General features: G+C 42.9%; 1 protein-coding gene across 1 annotated transcript in view; it reads left to right on the forward strand.

Moving 5' to 3' along the window:
* znrf1 (zinc and ring finger 1) overlaps window positions 1-12,965 on the forward strand; it is a 35,167-nt gene that overhangs the window by 10,823 nt on the left and 11,379 nt on the right. The window contains exon 2 of the mRNA XM_035643141.2: window positions 10,577-10,672. Coding sequence (XP_035499034.1) covers window positions 10,577-10,672 — 96 coding nt within the window. The remainder of the gene's footprint in view (window positions 1-10,576; window positions 10,673-12,965) is intronic.

Genomic DNA, 12,965 nt, shown 5'->3' on the forward strand with positions numbered 1-12,965 from the left:
AGTGTCCACTACAGATACAGATAAAACATCCAGCACCGAGCCGTCGTCCTCTCCGTGATTAATATTCTGCGGGTATATTTTTTTTCCACGTGAGGTTTGAATACAGTCAGGAGTTTTACAGTGCTATCGATCGGATCTGGCGGAGTTGTTTTGTGGAGCCATTGCGCTCCCGGGCGCCGCTTTGATTTAAACCGGCTCCTCTGATGACTGTGGCTCTCTGCAGTCCAGCCGTCGCCCCCCTGGACATAAGTCATCGTTACGACGATGGCTGATCCGTGTTTTAATTACACTGTCTGCTGGAGTCTCTGCTGTGTCTCTCAGTCATCCGCTGCCTACGAGTGCTTTTACTAAAGGCCGGTCGAGGTGTTGTTTTCCGTACGACCGAAGATAAAGGATCGGTCAATGAGAGACTCTAATGAATGAGTCAAGTGTTTTTGCTGACTGAGCGTCTTTCCCTCTGATTTACAGAACAACACTTTGTGGTTCCGCTGTCGAGCAACAGCGGCCTCCTGCAGCCACAGGTGGTAATTCATGCTGTCGCGCGATTGAGCGGATTTCCGTATTTCGGGGAAACCCCCCAAAAAAAGAAGCCATCGATCCCTTAACCAGAACTGAACACGACCCCTGGCTTCCTGAACCAGGAGTTCTGTCGCCGTACCGAATTCTGAGCCAATCACTGCTCAGAATTCTTGATATTGTTTTTAGAGTTGGATTGTTGGATGATGGTGACCCTTCGGCACCGGGCCAGATGCCAGCCGTTTTAGCCGCCGACCATTCCGCTAGGCACTTCTTGTGAGCTACGCAATTTCATTTAAAATTCATATAAAATAATTTGCATAATGTTGCTTTATGTATGCCAGGAGTTAAAATATTAAATTAGCCTCTGGGATGAAACATGCAAGTCTTTTGGTGCAGTAACCTTGACTGATGATGTTTAATCGTAGGGGGTGTTTTTATTGGATTAATAGACAATGCGATCTTTCACTCAAAAACAGAAATGATTTTGGAAAAGAAATATGCAGATGAGGTGAAAATGTGTCTCCAGGCTTGATGATAAGACCCTAAATTATTTATACTTCTGATTGACAGTGTAGGTACGGAGTGTTTCTATAGTAAAGCATAAAAAATGAATTGTATCAGTTTTTCTTCAAAACACAATAAAATCATCCTAGTCATTGCATCCCCGTCCGATTTATCGGCTCCAGCGCTCCGAGCTCTCTGCGGTGTGACCTTTGGATAATTAAAAAGTTGTCCAGTTATTCAAGAAGCACAGTGAGCCAGCGATTATTGCAGAACAAGCCCCGACTCGGTGACACAAGACCCTTCGAAGGGATTTTATCACAGGCCATATTGTAACTTACATTCTTTTACCAAAAAAAAAACAACCTGCCATAGCCAAAGAGAAACATCTTTCATGAATCATATAAATGTAATTAGATGTAGCTCGTGTTTCCATGGAAGCTCTAAAGCCCAATATTTTTAACTACATCAAAATCATTTTGTGAAGTGAAAACATTACATATTTTTCATTATGGTATTTCTTACATAGATCTTCCAGGCACGCCCTTAATCCTACTTAAAATTGAATACAGAAATTGCTGCAGTCAGTTCCAGTTTCATTATTCTAATGTATTGGATAATGCTGGGATATTGCTGCATGTATATGTTCGCACCACTCCACAGGACTGAGAGATGTATGGGTCGATGATTAATGTTGCCTGCTCTGTTAAACAACTAAAGACAAACAGACAGTGCCTTTTAATCACAAGGTCAGAGTCGACCTTTTGATATGTTGACAGAATATATTTATCTCTCTCCCAAGTAAAGGATCTTTACTTTTAAAATGGTGGTATATGGAGAATTTTTTTTTTTTGGTGGGCCGAAGGATTTTTTTTTGCTGCAATACCACAAGTGGCCACTGGGGAAACGTTGCCTTAACACTACATCCACGGCAAATGTGAAGCGTCGCGTTACTGCGAGTAAATATAAATGATCTGCCGACCAAACTCACGCGAGCAAAGACAACCCCGAGAATATCCGCCCGTGTTGGACGTCAGATTAGCATCTCAAAGCGAGTAATGTGGACAATTAGCTCAAATTAGATTAAAATTCATCTTGAGCTAGTGAAGTGAATAATAGGAATTTCGCGTCTACTCGTGGTTTTTTGCAATGACCTCATCCATGGCTACATCCCTGCACACAACAGTCTCCCGTCTTCTCTGTCAGACCTGTTTCTTTCATCAAGCGCCAGCGCAATGCATGTTGGGATATAGCATATGGCTTGGTGTGTGACCATCAGTTGTAAATATATACTAAATATTCTCACATCACTACAAAATGGTGAACTCACTGTACGGTTGACTACCGCATATGTTGAGTAGCGGGTGATTTCGAGCCAGGCTGGCAAAGGGTTTATGAATTATGCAATTATGAATTATGCATCGGCCAGAGATAGAGTTGACTAACCTCACCTGTTAAAAGTGTGTGTGTGTGTGTGTGTGTGTGTGTGTGTGTGTGTGTGTGTGTGTGTGTGTGTGTGTGTGTGTGTGTGTGTGTGTGTGTGTGTGTGTGTGTGTGTGTGTGTGTGTGTGTGTGTGTGTGTGTGTGTGTGTGTGTGTGTGTGTGTGTGTGTGTGTGTGTGTGTGTGTGCAGGGGTTGACATAGAATAAGTCTCAGTGTGTGACGGCTCTTATCTGTTCACTGTTGTTGTTGCTTGGTCATGCAGGGTTTGTGTTTGTGGGTGGAATAATTGAATTTCTACAAAGAAGATGTTGTGTTTTGAGTCTATTTTTACACTTAATTTCCACCGGGAGAGTTTTCTACAAACTACACTCTGCAACCACCTTGAAGCGCGCACCAGACTGATGGTCGTGTCTTTTATAACTATGCCTCTTTAAAGTGAAGCAGAGCTACTGTAAGGTTAAGTGACATGAATAAAATCAGACGTATTAGCATGTAGTCACCAAGTGTAGTAGCACGGAACAGTAAATGAAGAATGACTCATGGTTGTTGCAATAAAAGCACAGTAGCTAACATCCTAACAGATATTCGTTGCCAACAAACAAGCTAATGGATATACTTTAAAAACAACAACAACAACAAGCTAATGGATATTCTTTAAAAACAACAACAACAACAACAAGCTAATGGATATTCTTTGAAGTCAAATGAAGTCAAACATTTACTTGAATAAATATAGTTAAATTAATATAATCTTCTATTATACAATACAATGTTTAATACATGGGCAAACTGTATAAGTGCAGTTGTCTTTGAGCGTATAGTTTTCTGATAACCCGCACTTGACCGCTACGGTTGTTGGATAAAAGTTTTGCAGTAGTTCGCATGCTAACGGATATTCTTTAACAACAACAAGCTAACGGATATTCTTTAAAAACAACAACAACAACAACAAGCTAACGGATATTCTTTAACAACAACAAGCTAACGGATATTCTTTAAAAACAACCACAACAACAAGCTAACGGATATTCTTGAGTTAAATGAAGTCAAACATTTACTTAAAAAAATAAAGTGTAATATCCTTTTCTTTTATACAGAACATTGTTTCATAGACAAACTGTAAAATATATGTAAACGCAGCTAGAGTCCAGTTTTCTTTAAGTAAAGTTTTACGCTAACCCGCACTTGACCTTTCGCTAAAGTGTGTAGCTAGCGGAGCAAAATCTTGGTTGGAGGTTTTTTTGGTGGATTTATATCGTTATATAGTATATAAATGGCCTTTGTGTTATACCAGTGTGCTAATAATGCTCATAACTTGTTTGTGCTCATTGTTTATGTTGTTGTATAATCAGGGGTGCACATAACTTTCTCGGTGAGTTGCTCAGGTGAGCACCAGGAGATGGTGTTTGGTACTCAATATGTAGCGCGGTCTTAATAAGTGCAGTCCTCCTCACTGTCCTCCTCAGCGTCGCCCCCACTGTCCTCTGCTTCCTGCATGGTAGATGATGGAGATGCTGCAGATGCACCTCCCTGTCCTTGGTTGAGCCTCCGATTAGCTGTCTCCATCCACAGGTCAACAGCTTGCTCCGGGTCCAACGTCTCTGTGGTCTGCTGATAGGTGAATGTGCATCGGGGCTGAGAGACGAGCATGTGACAGACGAGATCTGTACTTGGTTTTCATCAAGTTGAGATGTGAGAATGCCCTCTCACAAGCTGCACTGCTTAAAGGCAGCGTAAGAGACAGCGTAACCACCTTGTTGATGTTGGAGTAAGCATCTGGGTTACTTTCATTCACTATTTGGAGCAAGTCAAACACAGAAGAGGCTCCCGGGCGTTTTCCTGCCTGCTTTAAGCGCATCCATTCTGTCACAGTGGTGTCTTTGTCAAGTTGCAAGGTGGCCTCATATTTCTTGAGGATGCTGCAAGCTGTTGTGTTTCCAAAACTGTGGAGGTCTTGCATTTCCTGAGGCCATGTTGAAGGATCAAATACTAAGAAATTATCACGTGACTTGAGGGAGTCATATCTGATTTCAAACTCTTCAATTAACCCCCTGAGTAAGTTTGTCTCGTCTCTGTCGGCGTCAGCATTAGAAACAGTGTGCCCTGTGGCCTTCACCATCAAGCAGAAGTGTGAATTGTCCAATGGCCACCATGAGTTCATCCTTACATTCTCCAATGGTCAGCTTGTCCTTCTGAAACCTAATGGATGTGGTCTTCAAAATGTTGCCAGTGTCAAGCATGTTTGACAGAAAGCACTGAAAACGCTCTGTGCAGATATGCTGCGATCACTGTTATCACTCGTAGCCACTCGTAGATATTTTTAACAGTGTTTCGTGCCTCCATGCAGACCATCTGATATTATGAAACTTACCCAGTTTCACAAAGGAGATCCCATTTTCTTCGCACAGCTTCCTCAGTGCAGCAGGTTTTTTGTAAATAAAACTGCAGCAGCTTGACAATGGGGGGTTAAATGTCTCACAGTGAGGATCGTTGCGATCAGCTGATTTTGCACAATTCTCCAGTGTGTGTGCGGTGCACAGAATGTGCACAAGGGAGTCTCCAACCGCAGCAAGTCGCCGGAGTTTTGGCACAACCGACGTGGACAGCAGGCCCGTCTGTGCACACAGCGACCAACTTTGTTGTCCAGTCGTCCAAGCCTGTTTCCTGGAAAAGCCCCACACGTCCGTTTGTTATGGCCTGCGCGGTTCGGTCAGCACCCAATTCAATAAGTCCAACAAAGTCCGAGGTAAACTCTCCGTTGCTGGACGCAGCGAAACGCCAAAGATGCTGCTGAATGTCTGTTGCTTTTTTGACATCTCTGACAGCAACATGTCATGTGTAAGAAGAAGATCGGTCAAGGACGCAAAGGCGCGTAGTAACACAAGTGGCATTACGCATTCCTGATTTTGGTCGCGCATACGTACCTGCGACCCAGTTGTGTGCACCCCTGTGTATAATAATAATTAGCATTTATTATCAGTTACCAGCTTCTCTATTCAGAAAAAAATATATATTTTGTTTTGAACAGCAACAATGCTCATTATTTTTCTTTCCCCTTTCAGTTGAATCACTCTGCTGGGAAATTAATATAAATGTATTTGCGGGTGCTGTTGGGGAGCACTGTATTGTTTCCATCAGTCAGTATTTGGACATTGCTCAAGAAGGATGGATGAATTACTGTTGTTATGATTAATAGCCAGTTTGGAGTAGATATGACACTTTGATGACTGAAGGGACCAGTTTCCCCCCGTTCTGATATTCACCAGAGCTCGTCTCCTCGTGAGGCCGGAGTGAGACTGTCCCCAACTGACAGAGACAGTTTCAGCAATCCAATCTGCTGTTTTGCAAAAATCAAAGAACAAAGATCTACGACAGTGTTCTGCCAAAATAAATCCAATGTGTTTTTTCATCTTTAAAGGCGGTGATTTGTGCGTTTTCTCCTTCGTTGACTGCGGATTGTGCCGAATCAATGTTTCCATTCAGTGAAAATGAGAACAGATACAAACAAAAAGAAATACCATAACAGAAATATATATATATATAGTTTGTGCACATTGTGATTTTTGTTTTGGCCAAAGCTATCAAGGAAATTGTCACCTATTCGTGAATCAAGACTTTGCACTTTATAGAAATTACATTTGTTCTTCTCTAGTGCATGAAAAGTCATCTGTATTTAAATGTGACCACTGTGGCGTGGCCGCTGACCACAGGGCGATTTCCTGACAGAAACAAATGTGATTTTGATGGGGCTGGAAGTGATTTTTTTTGCTTTTGAGTCATTATCCAGCTTTGATCCCCACATACCACCACACACAGAATGTCAATGTTTTGTACCACAGCAGAGCGATCGCTTCTCTTTGATTCGCCGGTGTTGTTTCCATGATTCAAACATCACAGGCGGTCGACCGACAACAGGATAACACCACATTCAGTTTAGTCCAGGTAAACAAGAGACACGCAGAATGAAATCAGCTGGCCTTTTTTTGTCCTGTTGTTTGAAATTTAAATTTCTAAATTATGTAGGAATACATTTATTTCCCACATACCTATGACAGTTGCCATCAACAATGCATGTTGCTTTGTTTTATTCCCCTTCCTGCTGCTGCAGAAAAGGTTTGATGGTTGATGTATTGTTAGTTTTTCAATGTTTTTTCAGGGGTCTCAGTCAGAACTGAGAACCTAGTGTGTAAATGGACTGTATTTATATATCGCTTTTCTAATCTTAGTGACCACTCAAAGCGCTTTACAGGACGAGTCACATCCGTTCACTGTCGGAAGAGCCGCCAGAGGCAATTTAGGGTTTAGCGTCTTGCCCGAGGACACATCGCATGCGTCGTCCGTCTTTATTTAAAGTCTCAGATGACCTCAGCTAAGTTGCAAAAAACAAAGAATTCTTTATATTTTCCAAATTAAACTTTAAAACCTGTCTCCTCAGCAGTGAAGAGGTCAGTTCAGGAAAAGAAGAGCTGGACTCTGGACAGTCTCTCCGGTGTCATTCGGTGTTGAAGCGCCCCTGCGCGGCCACGAGCTTTAAAAGTGCCGCGTGGCGTTCGCTGTGTGATGACAGTCGAGAAAATGATTTGAGAAAAAAAGAATTGTGCCCATTCGACATAAACCAAGTCCTCAAGAGTGTCGTGTTCAGGATCACTGGCACAGGTTGCTCTCACACACACTCACACACACAGATCTACACACACCCAGATATACACTCTCCCGTATATACAGGCAGCACGATGATTAATTTATGATCTGGTCCTATGATTTATTTTTGTCCCTATCTGACCTCATGCGCTCCTTGAATGTGAAGTGTCCTCAAGGATTTGTGGTGCTCGTCTGGGCCGAAGCCAAAGGCGAACACACGCACGCACACACACACACACACACACACACACACACACAGTCACACACACACACACAGTCACACACACACACACACGCACACACACACACACACACACACAGTCACACACAAACACACACACACACACACACACAAACACACACACACACAGTCACACACACACACACACACACACACACACACACACGCACACACACACACAGTCACACAAACGCACACACACACACACACTCGCATGAACCTTCATTCCTCCTCGAATACCTGAACTGTCTCACCTTCCCTCTGCACGTTTTCGTTCCCTTCATCTCTCTCTCTCTCTGCTCGTCCCTATGGAGCATCTGTAAATAGCAGCCAGGGGAAAAGTGGGTCAGCTGCCATGTGGAAAGAGGGGAGGGGGTCTGTGTGTGTGTGTGTGTGTGTGTGTGTGTGTGTGTGTGTGTGTGTGTGTGTGTGTGTGTGTGTGTGTGTGTGTGTGTGTGTGTGTGTGTGTGTACTGTATCTCTGATTTTGAAGTGTTGTGCAACACTTGTAAGACAGCTGATTGTGTTTACAGCCACACACACACACACACACACACACACACACAAATCATGTAGTTAGTGGCTTTTTTCAGTTATACAATATTTTTTTAATCACTTTTGCATGCTAACAAATCAAAGGAATAACAGATAAACAAGTTCAGCAGGTTGTTGTCCTCCGTGGGTAAATATGAGGAAACAAACAAACTGTTAATATGACTCAATCTAATATTGAGAAATTCTTCCAGCGTTTACTTCTGACAAATATTCAAATTAAACCATCTCAGATTGAATAAAGCCAAATAATAAAAAGTTGTGTTGCATCATGGGAGCTGTAGGATCCATCCAGTGCATCAATCTGCCTCTTGCAAATCTACCTTTGTGCGATCTCTCAGAAGAGAATGAAAGAAGAGAAATGAACTAATGTTGAAAGCAATACACAGCACCACCAGACGCAGACCTAATGGTGATAATAACTTTGATTCATAAAGCATCTCTCAAGATTCTGAGGCTGGTTCAGAGGATGGAGAGCATGACCGAGGACCGTGGGTTTGGGAGGGGTTATAGAGGTGGAGGAGGTCTGAGAGGTACTGGGGGCAAACATATCCCCACAAACGAAAATCCCAAAAGGAAAACCTCCTCCTACTGCTCAAATACTGTAAATTGCAAATCTCCTTATAGATCCACATGATGGTGAGATCTCCTGTCGGTTCACAACGAGACCGTGGCCTCACGCATGATCTCAAACTTCGCCCGTTTAAAACCAAAAGTGTCGCGATGATGGAAGACGAGTGTGTGAAGCCACCGGTCAAAACACTGAATTTGCACAACGGTCGCGTTTCCCCTGTTTGTACCATGACTTGATTCGTGTGATGAGTGAACTCAAGCACCCGCGGCACGGAAAAACAACAACCCACCACCACAATCGTGAAGCGATCCTGGATCCTGCTGCCGCTCGTTGGAGCTCTTCTCCATCCCGGAGCATCCTCCGACTCGCCCCACGAGGCCCCCAGCGGTCGATCTAATTATCCCTTATGTGTTAAACCAATATAGTTAGGCCTAATCGGTTCCATCCAAACAACACGGTGGGGGGGGGGCGCTGACACAGCAGACGAGACAACCCAGAGACGCAGTGGGAGTGGACGCGTTTTATTGGAATCTGCACCAAATTGTACACAAAAATCACACCGTGGTTTTCTTCGTCAAGATCCATGAATTATTCCCTGAGAAAGAGTCAATAATAAGGAACGGGGAAAATCTGGATCCGCTCCAGAATGTAATGAGATCTGTCTTGGCCCACGTCCCGTCCTTTTAAACAAGTTTCATGGAAAATCCGTTAAGTAGTTTAAATGTAATCCTGCTGGAAAAAAACAAACAGACAGACAAACAGTCGGGTGAAAACAGAGCCTCCATGGCCCGAGCCGATTACAGGATCTCAGCAAACGAGCAAACCTTTTCTTTTTACTGTAAAATCCATTTTTTTAATATATATACTTACATTTTTGTTGAGTTTTTGCCATATAAAAGGACAAGGAATACAAAAGTGATAGAGAAGATGAAAAGGGGAAAGAAAGAAAAAACCCAGATTGCTTTACCTCATGCACATATTCATTTGACATGCTTGTACGATTGTATATGCATCTGTTCTACTATAGGATATACATTTATTCAAAAAACGTCATTGACCAGTCCCTCATTTTTGTCGCTGCTGTGTTAACGTTCCATTTGTCCACGCAATTTTCTTCGCGAGTCCTCATTCTGTGAGTCAGCAGTTCCTTTTCAAATATTGCACTCAACTGTTGGCGATTGTACCTTCTCGCAACCTGCCGACAAGACTTGTAAACAAATATCCGTCATCTTTAAGCACAGTGTTCGTGTCGATACCCAAATATAACACAGAGCAAGACCTTGGAATATTATCGCCCAAAATATTTTTGAATTATCACATCAACATCGCCCCAATATTTTTACTATTTCAGTACAAAGCCAAAAAAGTGTGACCATGATCTACATTTACCAACAAGTCTGTCCAAAACTGTGTCAGGGTTACTGCGACCGTTGACGTCTACGTGAAGTCAACCTGTCGGAGCTCTGTAGGCGGGATTAAGAATGACGGATCTTATTTTCTTTATACGCCACATCCACGAATTGTGGGAAAACAAAAATATCGTCAAGCGACGAGGAGATTGTGACGCAGTTGTTACGAGATGTTATTATAAGGTGCATCAGATTTCTTCATTACTCCAATGAAGACATCTGCTCATGTGAACACGTCAGGCGGAATAAGAATTCCGTGAAGACGGCAAACACGCATCATTCGCTGCACTCGCTTGAATTCAAATATTTCAATTCGCGTGACGCGATGTCGTGAAAGTCAATTAGCGCTGGGATCTTCCCGACGTCGCTGACGCCCGCCTCCTGCAGAATATGGGTGGATATATTATCTGGTTGTGTTTACATACATCAGTGTGTAGGTAACGGGAACATTTTCCCCACAACTGGAAATAGAAGCCAGGTGAGCAGGTGGAAACGGACAGAGAGTCCGTGGACATCTGGTGGACAGGTGGAGTATGACAGGACTGAGAAAGAACTCGCGCCAGTTATAGGTCAAAAGTGCTTCACAAACACGCCCTGATTTGTTGAGTTGATGCTTATTCACGTATGTAGTTATATCTTTGTGTATATCTAAACTTTATTAATTTTAACGTTTTTTTTCTGTGCTGTCCTTCCTCAGGATTCAAGTGTCCTGTCTGCTCCAAGTCGGTGGCGTCCAATGAAATGGAAGTTCACTTCATCATGTGTCTAAGCAAGCCCCGCCTCTCCTATAACGGTAAGGAACACCTCACCTCACCTTCTTCCTGTACGTGTCCGGAGGCTTCACTGCCGTGCTATAAATGATGAATTGATTTTGGCTTCTGGCCCCGGTCATATTTATCGGTCTCCCCGATATTGTGCCAAGTCTCCTGTTTTTGCTGCTTGTGCTGATAAATATTCATGATGATGAGACGGAGCGGCACAACAGACTTTGTGTGGTGTTGTTGAGCTCGGTCCTCCCAAAACATGATGAATATGAATAAGGGGAACGAGGGAGGGAATATAAATCATAAAAATTCAAAGAATGAGTTTCAACAGCTGCTATGACAAGTGGCGTCTCTTTCTTTTGTTTCATATGATGTTGCTGGTTCCATCTGAGGCCGTTGTGTTCACTGAAGCAGGAAACTACAGCAATAGATCTGAAGTCAGCGTCTGACTCAAATAATCTGCTTTCAGACCTGAACTGAAGTCCGGACTTTGTACAGATTTCTCCTGGAGGAGCTGCTTGTGAGAACGTTAACGTCTGCAATTGTTGCTCTGGACATTTATCCGGAACTTTTCCCGGCAGCCACCCTGGAAAATTTCCGGAGAATGTCTGAGCGACTCATCTCATGCGACACCCCTCGCCTGAGCGTTCCGGAAATGTTCCTGCTATTGTGAACGTGCCTGCCGCGTACTGTACGTACGAACTCTACGGAAATGTCTGGACCCTAATGTCCCGACATTTACTCGACAGCTATAGTGACAGAAGTAGCATTAAAGAGGCAGCAAGAGATTTTAAGCCAATAGACTTTCTGTAAAATTCAGCAAAAAATGTCCTCACGGTCGTAGTTGTCGGTTCTGTCCGTGCCCCCCAAAAAATCTGGTCTTCTAAAATCGTAGTGAGAGCATCCGTCTCCCATTCGAGGCTCAGTCAGTGCGATCAGAAGAACAACAACAACCAACAATCTTTCTCCAAAATCGCTTCCTGCCCCTTTTAACCACCACATTCTTTGGGCTCTTTTAACCACGTCCATTAACTAAGGTTCAAAAATAAACTCGTGTATTTCCCCCTGTGGTCTGGGTTTGTTTATAGGGGCTATTTCTGGTAGCAAAGAAGTGATGGAAATAGAAGCAAAACAAGAGTTTCTGCTAGATTTCCTTGTAAACAACTGCTTACAACTAAAGTTGGCTCTACTCCATGACACTAACAGGGATAATATGAACACATGAAGCACAGTAGAAAGATCTGCTGTCAGTTTCCTCGAGTTTTCATCAGTGCGTCCTTATCTGAAGCTCTTGGTTTGTTTGTTGGTTCCAGAAATGCAGTCATGTAATAAATGTTTTGTACTAAAAGTAGCAATAACACAGAATATATGTTTTAAAGTAAACTTCCGACATTAAAGCCCCAGTGTGTCATTTTTGTAATTTCCTGCCGGCGTCTGGTGATAACGTTGCAAACCGCAACCAACTGGCCGACCGACAGGGGACACTTTATGGCGGCGCACTGCTGATTCCATATCCGGTATACGGCAGTGTCTGAAAATTCAACGTGAACGCGACGTATTCTGGACCGTTTAGTTCAACAACTGTATTCAACAGGACGTAAAACATGGAGACTCACACGGAGGTCGGGTCCACCTCATGTGACTATATTTAACTCATTCAGAGTTGACGAAAAAACATCGTGATTATACATATATCAACACATAGTTATGGACAATATGTTCAATTTCTGAGAATAAGTTCTTCTAAATATTACACAGTGTAGCTTTAATTATTTGAACTTAACAAAAACACCAGACCTTTAGACCCCAGTGAAGAAAAGAGGTTTAAATTCAACTTTACACTTGTGAAGGATTTGACTGTGGGCAGTTTCACAGCGTATGAATCAAAGTACCTGTCTGTCCACAGTCGTGAGAGCAGATGTCTGAGGAGCTGGAGGGAGTTGTACAAGATGTTCACTTGTTCCCCCTCTGGACTCAGTCTGGATGAACAACAGCTCATCCAGACTTTACACAGTCTCAGGCTGAACATCTCAATCGTTGATTTGTCTCAAAAGTATTTATCAGGAGAAAATTGATCTATAATTGGTCAAGTTTGTGTCCCCTCCTCTTAAGCTCATCAAATTGGTGAAAGATCTGTAAATTCTGTGAGGCGGGGGAATTCCTGCTGCTTTTAAAGGCCGAAGTGTTGGAAAAGGAGAAGATGCTCAAGTAGTTATTGTGATGCCAAGGTTTTAATTTTTTTTTGTAATGTCACATGAGAACTTAATGCCATTATCTAGTTATATTATCTAACGTACCACAGTGGGAATAATGAAATAAATG

This window comes from Scophthalmus maximus, chromosome 7, assembly GCF_022379125.1.
Source record: "Scophthalmus maximus strain ysfricsl-2021 chromosome 7, ASM2237912v1, whole genome shotgun sequence".
Lineage (NCBI taxonomy): Eukaryota > Metazoa > Chordata > Actinopteri > Pleuronectiformes > Scophthalmidae > Scophthalmus > Scophthalmus maximus.